Source organism: Myotis yumanensis, unplaced genomic scaffold (assembly GCF_028538775.1).
Source record: "Myotis yumanensis isolate MYYU_CA2020_CCGP unplaced genomic scaffold, mMyoYum1.0.hap1 SCAF_1, whole genome shotgun sequence".
In the NCBI taxonomy this organism is placed as follows: Eukaryota; Metazoa; Chordata; class Mammalia; order Chiroptera; family Vespertilionidae; genus Myotis; species Myotis yumanensis.
Window position 1 is genome coordinate 172,284,292 of NW_027223752.1, and position 20,565 is coordinate 172,304,856.

General features: G+C 38.3%; 1 protein-coding gene across 1 annotated transcript in view; it reads right to left on the minus strand.

Annotated features, from left to right (window-relative positions):
• CUNH4orf17 (chromosome unknown C4orf17 homolog) overlaps window positions 1-20,565 on the minus strand; it is a 60,854-nt gene that overhangs the window by 24,529 nt on the left and 15,760 nt on the right. The window contains exon 3 of the mRNA XM_070392324.1: window positions 3,981-4,202. Within this exon, the coding sequence (XP_070248425.1) occupies window positions 3,981-4,107 (127 nt within the window). The 5' untranslated portion in view covers window positions 4,108-4,202. The remainder of the gene's footprint in view (window positions 1-3,980; window positions 4,203-20,565) is intronic.

A 20,565-nucleotide genomic window follows, 5' to 3' on the forward strand; every position in this document is an offset into this window, starting at 1 on the left:
TACCGAGACTCAGAGGAGGCGCAGTGCTGAAGTGAAATACTAAGGTGCGGAGTGCATGTGGAGTGGGCTGGCGGCTGAGGGCGCGGTTGTTGTTTTCAATTGGGAGGGAGTCTCAGACTCTGAGCTCCAGATCCGGGCGAGTCTCTAGGGACCCAGACTCAAACGGGAGAAGCGGGACTGTCTGGCTTCAGTCGGAACTCGAAGGCAGCTTTCTCTCCGAGGTTTGCAGCGGATGCTGGGACTCTGAGAGGCAGAGCCCCTGGGGACGGGACTGAGAGCAGCCATAACTGCTCGCTCCGCCCACCCTGTAGATCCCCGGGGACCCGCCCCTCCCAAGCCCTGCACAGAGGCATTTGCCGGATAGCCTTAGGCAAACACTAGATTAGCACCACCCTAGAGATCCAGCACAGAAGTTCTTCCACTGCAGACACAGCTGATTCTCATAGCCAGTTAGCCTGGAGGTTAAATCACCCCCAGTATTACCGACAACAATCAAGGTTTAACTACAACAAGACTGCGCACAAAGACCACAAGGGGGTGCACCAAGAAAGCATAAAAAAATACGGAGACAAAAAAACATGACAGAAATGGAGGATAGAAAGCTCAAAACCGCACTTTTAAGGTCTTTCAATAATTTTCTAGAAACTGCCGATAAGCTTAATGATATCTACAAGAAATCTAATGAGACCCTCGATGTTGTGATAAAGAACCAACTAGAAATTAAGCATATACTGACTGAAATAAAGAATATTATACAGACACCCAACAGCAGACCAGAGGAGCGCAAGAATCAAGTCAAAGATTTGAAATGTGAAGAAGCAAAAAACACCCAACCAGAAAAGCAAAATGAAAAAGGAATCCGAAAATACGAAGATAGTGTAAGGAGCCTCTGGGACAGCTTCAAGCGTACAAACATCAGAATTATAGGGGTGCCAGAAGATGAGAGACAGCAAGATATTGAAAACCTATTTGAAGAAATAATGACAGAAAACTTCCCCCACCTGGTGAAAGAAATAGACTTACAGGTCCAGGAAGCGCAGAGAACCCCAAACAAAAGGAATCCAAAGAGGACCACACCAAGACACATCATAATTAAAATGCCAAGAGCAAAAGACAAAGAGAGAATCTTAAAAGCAGCAAGAGAAAGAAACTCAGTTACCTACAAGGGAATACCCATACGACTGTCAGCTGATTTCTCAACAGAAACTTTGCAGGCCAGAAGGGAGTGGCAAGAAATATTCAAAGTGATGAATACCAAGAACCTACAACCAAGATTACTTTATCCAGCAAAGCTATCATTCAGAATTAAAGGTCAGATAAAGAGCTTCACAGATAAGGAAAAGCTAAAGGAGTTCATCACCACCAAACCAGTATTATATGAAATGCTGAAAGGTATCCTTTAAGAAGAGGAAGAAGAAGAAAAAGGTAAAGATACAAATTATGAACAACAAATATGCATCTATCAACAAGTGAATCTAAGAATCAAGTGAATAAATAATCTGATGTACAGAATGAACTGGTGATTATAATAGAATCAGGGACATAGAAAGGGAATGGACTGACTATTCTTGGGGGGGAAAGGGGTGTGGGTGTTGCAGGAAGAGACTGGACAAAAATCGTGCACCTATGGATGAGGACACTGGGTGGGGAGTGAGGGCGGAGGGTGGGGCGGGAACTGGGAGGAGGGGAGTTATGGGGGGAAAAAAAGAGGAACAAATGTAATAATCTGAACAATAAAGATTTTAAAAATATATAAATATATATATATATATATATATATATATATATATATATATATATATATATAAAGGTCTAAAGTTTAGAAGAGGAGTCTGAGTCTAGGATACACATTTGAAAGTATTTGCCCTACAGAGGGTATTTGAAACTTGTGAATGGGTAAATTTGACAAGGCTCTCAGTAAATTAGAGAGAGAAAATGGTCAACGACTGCACTGTGGAGGAACTCCAACACTTACTGCAGAATCAGCAAAAATAAAAGCTGGGTAGAAGAAACCATAGAGGTAGGAGAAAAAATAAATGCACAGCAAAAGAAACCATCAACAAAACAACAAGAAAACCCACTGCATGGGAGAACATATTTGCCAATGTTATCTTCGATAAGGATTTAATCGCCAAGATTTATAGGGAACTCATACAACTTAACAAAAGGAAGATAAATAATCCAATAAAAAATGGGCAAAGGACCTAAATAGACACTTTTTGAAAGAGGACGTACAGAAAGCCAAGAGACATATGAAAACATGCTCAAAGTCACTAATCATCCGAGAGATGCAAATCAAAACGACAATGAGGTACCATCTCCCACCTGTCGGAATGGCTATCATCAACAAACGACAAGTGCTGGCGAGGAAGTGGAGGAAAAGGAACCCTCGTGCACTGCTGGTGGGAATGCACCAAGCCTCAAGAAATTAAAACTGGAACTTCCATTTGACCCAGTGATCCCACTTCTAGGAATATATCACAAGAAATCAGAAACACCAATCAGAAAGGACATATGCACCCCTATGTTCATAGCAGCACAATGCACCATAGCTAAGATTTGGAAACAGCCTAAGTGCCCATTAGCAGATGAGTGGATTAAAAAACTGTGGTACATAATGGAATACTACGCTGCGGTAAAATGTAAGGAATTCTTGCCATTTGCAACAGCATGGATGGAACTGGAGAGCATTATGCTAAGCGAAATAAGCCAGTCAGAGAAAGATAAATATCATATGATCTTACTCATTTGTGGAATATAATGAACAACATAAACTGATGAACAAAAACAAATCCAGAGACAGAGAAGCATCGATCAGACCGTCAAACCTCAGAGGGAAGGTAGGGGAGGGTGGGGGTAAGGGGGAGAGATCAACCAAAGGACTTGTATGCATGCATATAAGCCTAACCAATGGACACAGACACCAGAGGGGTGAGGGCATGAGTGGAGGGGGTGGGGGGAATAGAGGGATAAGGACACATATGTAATACCTTAATCAATAAAGAAAAAATAACAAAATAACCAGTGTTACATCTATACAGTGGAATACTATGCTGCTGTAAAAAAGAAGGAACTCTTATCGTTTGCAACAGCATGGATGGACCTGGAGAGCATTATGCTAAGTGAAATCAGCCAGTCTGAGAAAGAGAAATATCACATGATCTCATTCGTTTGTGGAATATAATGAACAACATAAACTGATGAACAAAAATAGATCCAGAGACAGAAAAGCATTGAACAGACTGTCAAACCTCAGAGGGAAGGCAGGGGAGGGAAGGAGTTGGGGGAGGAGGGTTAAGAGATCCACCAAAGGACTTGTATGCATGCATATAAGTATAACCAATGGACACAGACACTAGCTGGGTGAGGGCATGTGCTGGGGCGTGGGAGTGGCCGAGGAGAGGTCAATGGGGGGGAAAGGAGATGTATGTAATACTTTAATCAATAAAGAATTTAAATAAATAAATTAATTAATTAATAAATACATGGTGTTACAGAAACTAAATCTTAAAATGTGAAAGAAAGAGAGGGAAAGATGGGAGGAGAAAAAGATGAAGGAATGGAGGGAGGGAGGAAGAAAGGAAGGAAAGAAGAAAGGAAGAAGGGAGGCAGGGACGAAGAGAGAAGGGGGGTGGGTAAAATATGTGCTTCTTCAGGGCTGGTATTTAGCATGCAGATGCTAGCATGGCTGTGCAAGTTGTTAAAATATTGAAATAATCTTATACCATTTGGCCATTGCTTCCCTGAACTCCCTAAGTGGCCCCTTTCCTAATAATGGGGTAATCCAAGCATGAAGACCTGGCACAGGGGGTGCCGCCAGCCTCTGCTTTAGCTCCAGTCCTGGCATCTGGTCGCCACAGTCAGTGCTTGTGCCTCAGCAGGGGTTCGAAGCTTTGAACAGCACCTCTGGGTTTACCCACCTGAATCCCCAAGTAGCCTGTGTAGAGAAGAGATACATTCTAGGACCTGAGTCACCTTACCTTTGATGTGGCAGACCCTTCTGGGATGGGGGGTGTGCCTGACTAGATAACAACTTCCATTTCTAGACACACTGTGGCTGCCTTTGCTCTCAAATTGAGGAGTAGATGCTGGGGATTTGAGGCTCATGTTCACGGAGTGTTGGTTTCTCCCTCTCCACTGTTGCCACAAAATGCCTTGGGCTCTACCTTAGCCTGGCTTCCACTTCCAAAGGTGCTCATACCCTGAAATCACAGAATGACAATTGTTCCGTCAAGGGGTTCTTGACATTTTCTTACACAGCAATTATTTCTCCACCTTCTTTGTTTGCACTAAATTATTTCTCGTTTCAAAGCAATGTGAAGCTATTCTGCTTTCGGACCACATTTTTTGTAAACTTTGAAATCAATCTAGGCATGGGTGGAACAGAAAAATTTTCTCCTGGAAAAATCAAAACATTTGAGAGAAACTTAGAGTATATTCTATATTGAATTGCATTTAAGGTCACTTGGTTGACTTTCCAACATAAAAATAGATAACATGGTTATTATCAATTTTAATATAGTAAATTAAAATAATAGTTTTAAAATACAATACCCATGAAAGTGCTTTACATTAAATTAACTTTAAATAAGGACCTTTCCTATTGTACTTTAATAAAATCTGCATCTTAAATGTGTGTCATCTTCTGAGAAGATGGTAAAATCTGAAGAAGAAAAAAAGTCCAATAGCAAAAGAATGATATGACATTTATAAACTGCAGAACCTTTGGCATGTTGTTCTTTGCAGTATTCAGTACTATTTAATGATATTCCCTCAATCACTCAGCAACCATTTATTAGACACATACAGTGCCATAGTCCTAAGGGATAAAAGATAATGTTATGGCTCTTGGGGAATTCACAGTCATTTGGGAAAGAAAATTTCTGGATTAGGAACCTAAGAAAGAATTATTTAACTTTTCTTAAAGATGGTATACTGGTCTTGAAATTTAAGAAGGAGTTTTTTGTGTGTTCATTGTATGTTTTCTATCTTACATAAAAATCTTATTTATCACAGCACTATTAGGAAATATACATTTTATTTTTAACCGAGGCAGGGAGTTTTTCTGGTCAGAATAATTTGCGGTGTCAAAATATTTCCATTCTAGAAAGTGATTTCAAGAATTTGTTGGGGCAGGTATTTTTAGTTCAGTGACTATCTTTCTAGGCTAGAGCAATCTGTATTCAAGCTTTTCAAGATATATATTCAGAGTGTATGGTATAGTAATTACTAGCCCTGTTGCCACAAAACATCCGATTTTCATAAATTATAAAATTATTCTGGCTGAATAAAATATATTTCAATATTTTAAATGCATAAAGTATTACATAACAATAAATACATTTTCTTATTGTTACTTATGAGTAATTAGGAGGTAGTTCTAGCCTCTTTGTGAAAATTAAACCTTAGACTTACTCGTTCTTCTTTCTATGTGAGACTTTTGTACAATCAGGTCGGTAAATTAATTTTTTTTTTTTTTTGTATTGGGGAAAAATGGCACAGTAGGCAGTTTGGAGAGTGAAAAGGATGTTGAGCTATAATTTAAAAGTGGGATTTATGGTCCCAGCTTTGCCATTAATGAGCAAAGTAATCATGGGTGGCTTGCTTTATGTCCTAGGTTTTGGCTTGCTCATTTGAAACCCGTAAGTCATTACATGTCTGCTGGAATATTTAGCTATTTTACGATGTGTTTTTCCCACATCAACTCTCTTAGTTAATTTGAAAGATAGTGAAGTACTTTAAATTCTGATATAAAAGGTAAAAAAGCAAACAGTGCAAAGAATTATTCTTCCTCCTAGAAAATTGCAGAGTAGTCTGAAATTCATCTTGCTCTTATATTTCAAAAGGTATTACAGTGCTTATAGAAAATTTAATAATCTGATGTTATAGCTTTTATTGTTTCTATTAAAAGTTTCAAAATAATGTTAAAGTAATAAAGGTAAAGTATAAATATTTTATCCTCATATATCATTTAAAGTTCTATAAAACTTAACATATGCATTATGTACTATTGAATGTCTTATTTAAACCTCAAAGTATTTACAGTTGAAGTAAGTAAATAACTCAGGACAAAGCTATACTTTGATTTGTTCTAGAAAGTAATATAATGATTATAAAATAAAACTACCCTCAAAGTTGAGGAAAAGCAAAATTATGTTTTTCTCTGTGCAAGACACTGTTGAAAGAATGAAAATTAAGGGAGAAAATATTTGCAAAACACAGACTGAGATAAAGGACTTGTAACCAAAATATACAAAGAGCACTTAAAATTCAACAGTAAGAAAACAAATAGCCCAATTAAAAACTGGGCAAAAAATCTAAACAAACACCTCGTCAAAGAAGATCATCAGATGGCAAATAAGCATGCATATGAAAAGATACTCAACATCATTGTCATTAGGGAATAAAAAATTCAAACAACAATAGATACCACTATATATGTATGAGAACAGCTAAAGTCCAAAACACTTACAGCAACAAATGCTGACAAGAATGTGGAGCATCATGAACTCTTATTCTTTTTTTTTATTTTATTTTAATTTATCTTTATTGTTGAAAGTATTGCCCCGTTGACCTCCTCCACCCTGCATCCGTCCCTTCCAGGCCTTCACCACACTATTGTCTGTGTCCATGGGCTATGCATATAAGTTCCCCACCTATCTCCCCACCCTCACCTTCCCTCTGAGATTCGTCAGTCTGTTCCATGCTTCTATGTCTTTGGATCTATTTTGTTCATCAGTTTATTTTGTTCATTAGATTCTACATATGAGTGAGATCATGTGATACTTGTCTTCCTCTGACTGGCTTATTTCGCTTAGCATGATACTCTCCAGGTCTGTCCATGCTGTCTCAAAGGGTAAGAGGAACTCTTATTCTTCTTAGGAGGATGCAAAATAGCACAGTCGCTTTGGAAGACATATTGGTAGTTTCTTACAGAGATAAACAGTTTTACCATGTGACCCAGCAATTATGTTCTTTGGTGTCTACCCAAAGAGTTGAAAGCTTATGTCCACACAGAAACCTACACATGAATGTTTATTCATAATTGCCAAAATGGAAGGTGTCCTTCGACAGTGAATGGATAAACTGTGGTACATCCATACGATGGAATACTCTTCAGTGCTAGAAAGAAATGAGTTATCAAGCCATGAAAAGACATGGAGGAAACTTAAATGCTTATTGCTAAATGAAAGAAGCCAATCTGAAAAGACTACATATTGTATGATTTCAACTACGTGACATTCTGGAAAAAACAAAACAATGCAGTGAGTAAAAAGATCAGTGGATACCAGGAGTCCCAAAGGGAAATGGGGGAGTAATGAATTGGTGGAGCACAGGGATTTTTAGGGCCGTGAAACTAATCTATACTATACTGTTCTATACTGTAATAGTGGACACAGGACATTATGTATTTGTTGAAATTCATAGAACAAAGTAAAGTGAACTCTAATGTAAACAATGGACTTTAGTTAATAATAATGTACAATATTGGTTCAGCAGTTGTAGCAGCTTTACCACACTAACGCAAATGTTAATAATCGGTGAAACTTGGCAGGGGGAATATATACAGGGTGTCTCCCCAAAATGTAAACACACTTTAACAGCTAATAGCTCAATTGATGTTTCTTTCTTTTTAGATTTAATCTATTATGCCTTTATAATTATTCAAAGTGTGTATACACTTTTGGGGGGATACCCTGTATGTGGAACTCACTGTACTATCTGTTCAATGTTTCTATAAGTTTAAAAACTACTCTACAAATAATCTTTGATTTTTTTTAAATCTACCTTCATAGCCTGAAGAAAAGCAAGACTATTTTGCCTACTATTAATAATGACTACATCTTTCTCTTTCACCTGTTGCCTGTACTGATTTCAACACTTTAATTCACTGATAATATTGTCCAGTGATTTTCATGGATATCTTTACAAAGTCCATGAATTGCTTTGGAATAATATTTCTCTATTAAGATTTCTCTTTATGACAAGCATTAATTTTAGGCTGTAATTTTTAAGACTTATAAACACAGAAGAAATTGATGAATTATTTATTCTCATACAAAAAGGTAGATATTTCTTCCCCAAAGACAAGAGAAATATGAAAAGGATATATTATTAAAATAAAGAATTAATACAAAATAAAGAATTAATAGGAGTGGATACCAGGAAATAAATTATTTATTAATTGATAAACATTATCTTTATTGGTGAATCATAAATCTTATTTACTTTGTAATGAAGTGACTAAAATTTTTTCTAAATCAATATTAGAGAAACCCATCAATGCAAAACTGGTCAATGTATGTCATGGATGGATTCTGTAGACTAACTCAGTTAGAGTTATTTATACAAATGGGCTATGGATCACTTATGATGGCTCAAATACAGTTTAGGGATAAATAATAGGTGTATTTTGAGAAAACACACAAGGAAAACAAAAAACACACACTTGTTTCCAGTATTTTAGCTTAATAGGTATTTGCTATATAATATTGAGCAACAGTGCTCAGCTTATTTTCCCTACCATGATAAGCATAACAGATGATGTTCACATAAAAGGCAGATTCCCATCATGTGTTCAGCGTTTAAAGAATGCATCCCCAAATTGTGGGGAAGCAAAGTACTAAAAACAAATGTTCAATCACCACAACTATGGTGTGTCAGTAACTGTTGCTCAGAAGAGCTTTCTAAACAGGTTTTAATGCCAATGTTCCCAATCAGGTAAGCACGTGGCATTGCAACCAAAGCCAGAGATACTGTTAGAAAATCACCCTTCTTGGTATTAATAATTCCTTTTAAAAACTAAATAATTTGTGAGCATAAATATTTTGGTTATTATCAGTAAAGATCCAGAGTCTCAGCTCACTACCTGTGTATTGCAAAAACTAGGCTGAGACCTCCTGACTTCAAAGACACACCCAAAAGATTTGCTGAGTAAAAGTAGCTGCATTCCATTTATAATTCTATTTTAATTGTGATGCTAACACTCTGAAGAGGAAAAGAAAAACCTATCTAGAGGTAACTCTGTGGAGAGAGCTAATTAAAATTACTATTCACCTTTCAGAGAACTGTGCAAGTACTTCTGGGACAATATTTCCTTCCCTGTAATCTCTTGAATTTAGATGCTATATAATAAAACCCTAATATGCAAATCGACCAAACGGTGGAACGACTAGTCCAGTGATGGTGAACCTTTTGAGCTCAGCGTGTCAGCATTTTGAAAAACCCTAACTTAACTCTGGTGCCGTGTCACATGTAGAAATTTTTTGATATTTGCAACCATAGTAAAACAAAGACTTATATTTTTGATATTTATTTTATATATTTATGCCATTGAACAAAGAAAAATCAACCAAAAAAATGAGTTCGTGTGTCACGTCTGACACACGTGTCATAGGTTCGCCATCACTGGACTAGTCACTATGACGAACACTAACCACCAGGGGGCAGACGCTCAACAGAGGAGCTGCCCACTGGTGATCAGTGCACTCCCACAGGGGGAGCGCCGCTCAGCAAGAAGCTGGGCTCACGGCTGGTGAGTGCAGCAGTGGTGGTGGGAGCCTCTCCTGCCTCCACTACAGGTGGGCGGTAAGGAGCGAGGGGACCTGGACTACAAGAGCCCTGGACTGCGAGAAGGATGTCTGATTACCGGCTTAGGCCTTATCCCCTAAGCCAGCAGGCAGACATCCCCTGAGGGTTCCCGAACTGTGAGAGGGCACAGGCCAGGGCCAGGCTGAGGAACATCCTCCCCCACACCCGCCATCCCTGAGTGCACGAATTTTATGCACTGGGTCTCTAAATGATTGAATTTCCTTTAAATTACAAAATCCTCAAAATAGGTGGTTTTCAAAGTATTAGTAATCCTTCTGGTCCTAACTCTGGCCATTGTTACTTAGAAAAATGCCACACATCTGCATTAAATATTAATATTTTAGGTCCAAAATAGCACATATGTAAAATTTATGCTTACAAAAGAAGAATATTATATCTGCTCAATGAACAGCTAAAGTTACTATGAATCCCTAGGGATGCAAAGATTATTATTTAGGTGATGAAGGCTGAACCATTTTGCATTTTCAGGCCCACTAGCCTAGAGTGCAGGACCCTGAGATCTTCCCATGGCCTCTTCCCTCACTTCAGCTGTCACTGTAACGAGACTTTCTCCACAAGGCTTCCTTACTCTTCTCTAAAGTAGTTCCCACCACTATCCCAGCCTCAGTCACTCTCTACCCTGACCCTCCTTAAGCTGTCTTCATAGTGTGTCATTCCCTGACATATTTTTTTACATTTCCTTGTTTATTTTCTGCTTCTCTCTAGTCCAACTTTCCACCTCTGTATTCCCAGTACCTATCACATAGTATATGCTCAATAAGTATTTACTAAATGAACTTAAATGTTTCCCACAAAATAAATGTCTTTATCTCATAAACTTAGCATATTTATTTGTATGATCTCCTCAAAATAGGTGGCTACTCTAAAAGATAATACTTTACTTCCTCAAAACAGACTTATTTGGCTTTTACATCGTTTTGAGAAGAAGATGAACTTGAGTCATTAACTGAATCACACCTAAAAGTTTTGAAGATTATCTTTAAATGGTGTATTTAAAGTTGTACCTGAGGACAGTTTTAAAAGAAGGCAGTCTGGTCGACAGGAACTCAAGGCTGTTGATACCCTTCAAGCCTCAAAATAGGTCTATACTGACTTGTCCTTAATTTCCTTAAATGTTTGCACTTGAGCAGGGAGATTTTAATTGGCAGAGACAGTCTAATGTCTAATGCTTCCAGAAGAATATAGCTGTCTCCTTCCAGATTCTCCCACTCTTGCTCCAAGGAGCCTACGTGGCTCCCTGGTTGTTAAGATACATTACACAGCTTAGCAACCTGGTAACATTCCTTAGAGATCTCTGAGTTCCAGAACTTCTGCATTTGCCATTCTCTTCAGAGCTCCATTTACCCACAGCTTGACAGAACCACATGGCAGCATGACTTTAGTTTTAGATGTGTGATAGATCGAATCAAACGCAAGAAAAAGAGAAAGAAGAGAAAAGAAAGCAATTTTAATTGTATTGATAATTCCCCCCCCAATTCTGCTTAAAGAACACATACATGCAGATGTATTCAAGCTTAGCTCCCCTAAAACCTATGGCAAGAAAATATGAAGGATTTTAAAGATATCACAGCCATCCTGCTCTAGTGGTCAGGCAGCCATGCTGCTGTTCAACAGGCTTGAAAAAAATTGAACTGTTAATTAAAAGTCATAAACATTAAGTAATACAGTTGAAGTAATAGCATTGCCTATGAAAAGTGAAGATCGAATCATACATTATAATTCCATATATGCACACACACACAGATATAGCATATATGCATATGTTGTCATCAGCTATCAGGATTATATATACTGGTGCTTCCCAACATTTTTCTTTTCATAGCACACATGATTTTTAATTTCTGAATTACAGTCTCCGAAAGCAATGTAGATAATTTCTGAAGGGCAACTATGAATTTTCAACGTAAGGATGGACTCTCAGTCTATTTTCTTGACTGGCCCCCGAATTAAAGGGCTCAAGATCTCTGCATGCCTATAATCTATTCAAGACCTAAGCTACTTTATTGTATTTTATGGGGGATTTAAAGGACTTTGTAAGAGAATTTTGGCATTTTGAGATTTTTGTTCTATACTCTGTATCAGTTAGGAATTCGCTTTACACAGCTAGTAAGAGACTTATTTCTCCCTCATATGAAAGAGTTCAACATTCCAGGGTTGGTACGGAAACTCTATGGGGTCATTATGGACTTAGATTTGTTCCATGTTTTAGTTCCATCTTCCTTAATATGTGGCTTCCCTCCTTGAAGTTATCGCTTGCCTAAGATGGTTCTTAAAGTTCTAGTCATCCAAATGGCTGCTGTATTTCCAGACATCAAATCCATAGTCCAAAAGAAAGGAGAAGGAAAGAGGGGTAAGCGAGCCAAAGACATGTGCTGGTTATGTGCTCCCTTCATATCACTTCCATGAGTCCCAGACAACAATCTAGATGCATTAGTCACTTCTAGTAGCAAGGAAGAATGGAAAATGTAGCTTCTCACATGGTCACAGGGTAGTTACTAACCAAAGAGGGAGAAAACACATATTGGGTTTTAAATCTCTACTGTAGAACCTGACATTCATACCTACCCGCTGGGTAAGAATGATCTACGCTGTATGAGGTTGTACCTTTCCTTAAAGAGGGCTGAAACCATTACAGGGAGTCGCTACTGGCTATGTAACTAGGCTCTGTTACGTTTACTGTATGAAGACCTATGGGGAACTTTCTCACCTCGTTACTAGAAAAGAAAATGATACAACTGGTTTGTTTGGACAGAGTTTGCAGTCATTCCGTCAGAACCAAGGTACGGAGGTACTGCTACACTGCTCAGGGCAGCACATATATCCTTGTTGCCATGGTAACAAGCGGACTACCAGCCCAAGACACTATTATTTTCATCAAAGATAAAAAATAGATGGAGAAATTTCTTAGAATATGTGCAAAAATTTATGAATGGTGATTAGCAATTTTTAAAACACTGTTGTAGTTATAAGCAGGACACTCCACACATTGTTTGTCATCCATAGACACTTTGAGTATGGTATGGACTGAACTGTGTCCTCCAAAATTCATGTATTAAAGTGCTAACCCCCAATGTCACTGTATTTGGAGATTGGCCCTCTAAGGAGGTACTTCAGGTGACAAGAGGTTATAAGGACAGGTCCTAATCTGCTAAGACTGGTGTCCTTACAAGAAGAGAAAGAGACACCAGAGCTCGCTCTCCCTCCATGCACACACTGAAGAAAGGCCCTGTGAACCTAAAGCAGTGGTTCTCAACCTTCTGGCCCTTTAAATACAGTTCCTCATGTTGTGACCCAACCATAAAATTATTTTCGTTGCTACTTCATAACTGTAATGTTGCTACTGTTATGAATCGTAATGTAAATATCTGATATGCAGGATGGTCTTAGGCAGTGATGGCGAATCTTTTGAGCTCGGCGTGTCAGCATTTTGAAAAACCCTAACTTAACTCTGGTGCCATGTCACATATAGCAATATTTTTATATTTGCAACCATAGTAAAACAAAGATTTATATTTTTGATATTTATTTTATATATTTAAATGCCATTTAACAAAGAAAAAGCAACCAAAAAAATGAGTTCGCGTGTCATAGGTTCGCCATCACTGGTCTTAGGCGACCCCTGTGAAAGGGTAGTTCGACCGCCAAAGGGGTCGCGACCCACAAGTTGAGAACTGCTGAAAAGGGTATTATGCTCAGTGAAGTAAGTCAGGCAGAGAAAGACAAACACCACATGATTTCACTTTTATGTGGAATCTAAAGAACAACATAAATGAACAAACAAAACAGAAACAGATTCATAGACACAGAGAACAGACCGATGGTTGCCAGAGGGGAGGGGGTTGGGGGATTGAGTGAAAAAGGTGAAGGGATTGAGAAGTACAGATTGGAAGTTACAAAATAGTCATGGGGATGTAAAGTACAGCATAGGGAATATAGTCTTTAATATTGTAATAACTATATATGGTGCCCATTGGGTGAGGAAATATCACAGGAACACTGTGTAAAGCAAGCATGTCAAACTCGCGGGCCGGCGAGGCACGCGAGTTTGACATGCTCAGTGTAAAGTATATGATTGGCTAACCACTATACTGTACAACTGAAACTAATAAAAAATAATATTGAAAGTAAACTCTAATTTAACTTTTCTTAAATTAAAATATAAAAGAAAGACCCTATGAGGACATAGCAAGGAGGCATCTGCTACTAGCCAGGAACCAACCCTGCCCAGCACCCTGATCTTGGACGTCCAGCCTCCAGAATTGTGACAATTTTTTGTGTGTGTATTTTAAGCTACCCAGTCTGTGGCATTCTGTTTTGGCAGCCCAAGCAAGTTAATACCAGTGTAAGTTTGCAGGACACTGTTAGGTCCATTTTCGCCATGTGTAAGTGGTGTGGCCAGATCTTGGAGCTGGGTACTTATTACGTCTATTCATTCTTATCTTCATTTTGTATTTACTATAAAAGTGCCACTGGAGTCTAATTAACACATAAGAAGGCAAATTAATGTATGAAAGAGGTGCCTCTTGCAATTACATTTTGGCCAAGCACGACATGATCGGTGGTCTCTTAGCCCTACATGTTTCCCTTTTTGTCATTGTATTGAATCTGACTTCTTTAGCTCAGCATTATGTTTACAAAATTCATTCATATTGTTGGGAGTAATTGTAATTGAATTTCATTTCTGTACGGTATCCTATTATCGAAAATGCCATAATTTACTTATTCTTATGCTGATGACCATTTGGGTTGTATATACATTTGGCTGTTTTGAAATAATGCTTCTATGAACATTTTGTGCATGAATTTCTATTGAACACATATGTAGAATGCTGAGACATAGGTTATACATCTTTACTGGATAAGGTCAAAAGTTTCTTAATGTCATAGTGTCAATTTGTGCTCCTTCCAGTGATGTATAAGAATTTTGGTTGCCCTATGTCCTTACAAACACTTGATATTAATGTCTTTTTACATTTTTAGAGAGTTTAGGTGGTGATTAGTGGTATCTAATTGTGACTTTAACTTTTATTTATTTATTTGTTTGTTTATTTATCTGAGGTAGAATTTGTGTACAATAAAATTCATGTTTTTAAAGGAATACAGTTCAATGAGTTTTGACAAATGTGCATACCACAATCAAGATATAGAATATGCCAAACACCACAAAAATTCCCTTGTCATGACCCTTCACAGAAGTCTCCCTCCTCCTCCCCAATAGCCTTGCAAACACTAATCTATTTTCTGTCCCTATGATTTTACCTTAGTGAGAATGTTACACAAATGACATATAGCTTTTGGATCTGCTTCCTTTACTTAGCACAATATTTTGGAGATTTGTCTATGTTGCTATTTGTATTGTAGTTCTCTCCCTTTTATTGATGAGAGGTATTTTATTGTTGGGATGTACCACAATTTGTGTATCCATTCACCAGCCGATTACTGCTTCCAATGTTTTATTATTATGAACAAAACTTCTAAGGTACCAGTCTTTGTGTAGCAGTATGTTTTCATTCCTCTGGGTAGATAACTAGTAGTAAAATTGTCATGATCAAGTGATATTTTACCTGCCCTTTGGAATATAAATGACAAAAGAAGTGTATCTGGGCACTTAAATATTTCCTGAGTACTTACTATTGCCAATAATTGACCTAAATACCTAACATGCATACATTATTTAATATGCTAACAATATACAAGACCTCTGTGACCCAGAAAGATTCAGGGAATTATACGAGGTCACACAGACCTTGTCAGAGTTGGCATTCTAATTCAGGCTTATTGAACTAGCAGCCATATTCTCAGACTCTGGTCCATGTGGGGATTAAATGTTGCTCAGATTTCTAAAGATTGGTTCAGAGCATCATCCAAAATCCATGAAGGATGTGAAAGTGCTGTGCAAATAGTAAAGCAATATGCAAAGTCAGGTGTTAATATGTTGTGCTAAATTTGATTAAAGGTTGCAGATGATACAATTCAACATACTTAGCCACAGCCTGGAGTAAGTGCTGTTGGAGAAGCAGTTAGTGGTTAAGAGCATGGATTTTGTAGACAGACAAACTTGAATTTGAATCCTGGCTCCGACTTGTACTAGAGGTTTGACCTTATAAATTATGCAATACTCTTTTGATTAGATCTTCATTGGATAAAGAAGGATAATAAAACCTCCTGGATAAGATTTTTGTGAGGATAAAGGAAATAATGTTCATGAAAAAAGAGTCTTAAAATTTGTATGGAATCACAGAGTACCTTTTCTCTACATTTGAACCCAATCACTGAAATTTCGTGGGAATCTTTTAGAGGCATAGAGCATGTATTCTATTTGTAAGTAATATCCTAATGAAAATGATAATTTTAATGGAGGAATTATGATGACAAGAGATCATTTTACAAGGGGGCAGGTGTTACCAGAGCTCTCTATGAAGGGGCAAATCTGAGCACCTTTAATGCACTGTCTTTATAGAAAAGGGTCTCTCTCCTGCTCTGCCTCTGACTTCTCTGCCCCTGAATCCTGCAATAGGAGTTATGGCAAATGTGTGATGCTGAGAGCAGGTCCTTTGGAACACGTGTTTCATTGCATCCAATGCTGCTCCTTTATGGACAAAAATGGGAAGGCTTTTTGGTTGGACAATAATGTTCAGTATAAATGTGAACCCAGCCCTACCTAATTAATGTCTCTCCAGCAGATTGTAGTTCTACCTCACAAAAAGTACAAAACAAACAGAACCCCGTGAAACGTGAAGGAGAGGTTTTAGTGGCTGAGTCCCACATTCCTTCACCCCAGGCTGCACTCAGAGTTCAGAGAATTCTGATCAACTCCCGCCTCCACGACATGTCAATACAGTGGTTTAAACAACCCTCCTAAAAATTGAAGAGCACACCCCTAAGAATTCTATGGAGGGAAATACCAAGCAGCAGTCCAAGGAGGAATAAAAAGTCACTTCTGGATATCTTAAAAATCAAAGAGAAAAGTAAAAAAGGTTCCTTTTCACATGTACTTTCTAAATCTCTTCTAGTCAGAGGGACTGGAGTTCTTCCTTTTCGTTCAACCTTCAGTTTTGTAGCCAATTTTCGAAAGGCAGGGCCACAAAGAACACCTAACACAGACAGACGTAGCACTTCCCAACAAATGGAAGCAATGAAACCCCTCAAAATGAAGGTGATATTACATATAATCTATAACTTGTGGGAAAAGGTCTGTAAGAAAAGTGTCCAAATGTTAAAAGTGTTTGTTTTTTCTGGATATAGAAATGACAAGCGATCTTGACTGTTTTTCTTCTAGTCTTTATTTTCTAAACTTTCCTCAGTGAGTATACTGTAATTTTTAAAAAATTCATTTTCATATTGAACAGCATAAACCACTTTTTTTCAATTTGTACCGTTTTTATTTATGTTTATTTGTAATGGTAATATAAGAATGCATTTCAGTTGTAAAAAAATCCAAAAATGTCTGTTGAGAATATAGAAACGTATAGAGGCATACTGTCCACTGTGGTAGCAACTAGTCACATGTGGCTATTGAACACTTGAAACAGTCTATAATACGATGAGCTGTCAGAATAATGTAAAATACCTGATTAACAGTGTTCTTTATCTCAATTATATGTTGAAATAATATTTTTGAATATATCTTATTTGGTCAAACACAGTATTAAAATTAATCTCACCTGTTCCTTTTTACTTTTCTTCTTACAGCTGCTAGGAAATGAAAGATTACATGTGTGCTGCACTTGTGGCTCATATATTTTTGCTGGGTGGTGCTGGTATAGACAGTACTCTTCTGGCTACCATGGCCTTCTCTGCCCAGATGTCATGACTATTAGTGGCATACTTGTATTCTCTATTTCTCCTATGCATTTGGCTCCTTGAAACATAAAAATATGCCCTTTTCCCATAAATGGAAATCATATTATCAGTATGATGCAATCTGCTTCCTGCACTTAATATCAGGTGTGATAGCATGTTTCGGTTATTCACTGCTGTTTAACAAATGGCCCTAAAACTTAATAGCTTCAAACAAGAACAGGTTTGAGTGGTGTGTTTTTACATAATTCTGTGGGGTGACTGAGTGGTGGTGTTTGTTTTTGTTTCTTTCCCATTTTATAACTGAATAAAGTTTTATTTTCTATTTCCTAATTTTCTAATACAGAATGTTCAAATTAAAGGGTCCAAGCCTAATAACTGTTCAGGTGAATATATTTGTATTCTCCATATGCACCATAAAATTACATAAACAAGGCTTAGATACTCTTCTAGCCACTCACTTCTTTAGTACCTTGAGCGGCTCCCTTTATCTTATCACCTAAGAAACAAAAAGGAGGGTAATTAAAACTGGAATGTAGAAAGTCTTTATTTCCAGGTAAATCTGCCTGAACCATAGCTCCAGGATTTTTAATTTTTAAAAATTCCATTGAACTTATTGGGGTGACATTGGTTAATAAAATTATATGGTTTCAAGTGTATAATTCTATAATCCATCATCTGTGTATTGTATTGTGTGTTCACCACCCAAAGTCAAGTCTCTTTCTGTCACCATTTATCCCCCCTTTACCTTTCCCTCTGGTGATCATTATACTGTTGTCTGTGTCTGTGAGGTTTTTTTTTTTTTTCGTTGCTTAATCCCTTCACCTTTTTCACCCAGCCCCCCAACTTTCCTCCCTTCTGACAGCTGCCAGTCTGTTTTCTGTATTTATGAGTCTGTTTCTATTTTGTTTGTTTATTTTGTCCATTAGATTCCACGTATAAGTGAAGTCATATAGTATTTGTCTTTCTCTCATGGACTTATTTCACTTAATGACAAGGATTTTTAAGCCACATCCCAACTTGAGGGCACCTGTTTTGAAAATTTCCATAGCTGGTTTAATGTGCAAGATCACCAGCCAGCAAACAGAAAGGGGGAGAGGACACATGTACCTTTCCCAGCGTGTGAAACTAATTCCATCCACTCCCACTCTGTGATCTCTCTAACGGAGATTCATCTCTGTGAGAACTCAGAACGAGTGCTTCCGAATTGTTCTCTTGGCTCTGAGAAGAGATATTGTGCCCACTGGGAGAAGTGCTATATGTTTGATGCTTAAGTGTTCACAAAAAAACTTGAAAGATTGTTCTCTGTATTTGAATATCCACGTTAGATATTTCTGATATTGAGGGGTTAGGATGATACAATTCTGCTCTTTTTAAAAAAAATTTTTTTTTAATTTATAAAATTTTTTTAAAAAAACTTATCATAGGATATGAATAGAGAAATGTAGGGAAAGGAGTCTTGGCATGCCCATGTTAAAAATAGCTCATTATATAATATCTAATTTTGTCAAAAGGATGTGTGTGTGTGTGTGTGTGTGTGTGTAAGGTGAGCGAGGATGCAAGGTTGTTTTTCTTTTTCTTTTTTTCTTTATTAAGGTATTACATATGTGTAATATGTAATATTACTCATCCCTCCTCTTTGCCCCCCCCTAAATTGATGTTGCTAATCTACTTCTGTTCTCAGAGATTTTTATTCTAGTCACAAGGTTTAAGTGTCATATTTACCACTAGGTGGCGGCAGCACGCTATACACAGGCTTGCTGTGCCCAGCTCAGCCAAGGCAGGGAGGAGCCTTTGTATGAACACCTGTGGCCCTTCAGTTTCTTAATCACATAAACTCCTTAGAAGGTAAAAAGCAATGTTAGCGTATGTAGAGCCCTTTCAATTAGATTCTCTTGATAAATTTTAGCGTTGCTTCAATAGGTTGCTTTCAGTAGTAGAACTGACATTCTACAACTTGACATGGCCATTTACTAACAATGATCTTCAGTTTTCTTTTCATTACAGTTGTGATATAAATACTTATAATATTACATCTCAGGATAAGCAGAGTTACATGTAAAATAATTCCTACAAATAGACCTTACAAACTGAAGTATGCTAGAGAAATATGGGCTACCATTCACTAATAAAATATTTTTTCAATTACAGTTAACATACAATGTTATTTTAGTTTCAGATATACAACAGTGATTAGATATTTATATACTTTATGAAGGGATCACCACCAATAAGTCTATTTTGGCTTCCGCTGCCTACCTCCTTGGCAGATTTTATTTTTCCTGGAAAAGAAATTGATTTCTTTCTGGCATCAACTTTATCTCCTAGCCCTGCCCGTGCTCTCTCCCCGCCCCCCCATTCACATGCCATCTCTGGACCATCAGAAGTCCCCACCCTTGTCCACCTGCGCCCCCTCTGGTTTGACACATGGCCGTGTCCCCTTGATCAGGTGCCCAAGTCTGGGCCCATCACGTGGCCCTACCCCCTTTTCAAGTGCCCATTTCTGGCTGTTCATGTGGCCCCGCCCCCTTGATCACTTGCCTACCTCCAGCCAATCACAAGGCACCACCCCCTTGATCAAAAGCCCAATTCCAGAGGAACTCCTGGCTCCAAACCCTCGATAAGATGCCCACAGCTGACTGAGCCAGTGGCCCCACCCCCTTGTACAAATGCCCTCTTACCCATGACCATGTGGCCCCACCCACTTGAGATCTCAGTTGGTCTATTTCTGGGGAGCCACCTCCCTAGTTGGCTGTCTGGCCCTGCTCGCCCACGTGTCAACAGTCCCTTTGCCCAAGTCCTTCCAGAAAATGGTATGTGTGTGCCCTCTCTTTCCTGCTGGGACTGTGGCAGCTGGGAATGAAAAGGAGACAGGACAGCAAAAGCCTGTCCACAGTCCACGCAAGAGGTCCAGAAGGGACTGCGCAGTCCCTAGAAGGCTGGGGGAGGGAAGAGTGGTGAGGCAGGGGTGTTGACTAGGAAGTGGAATGCCCTCAGGGCAAGTGCTGCACACACACAATCACCCTACACTCCTGGGCCCTACACTCTTGTGGCCCATTGTACAGGTGAGGCTCCTGCAGCACAGAGAGGGTGAGTGACTTCCTCAAGGGCACAGAGCAGTTAAAGGGCAGAGCTAAAAATAGAACCCTGGGC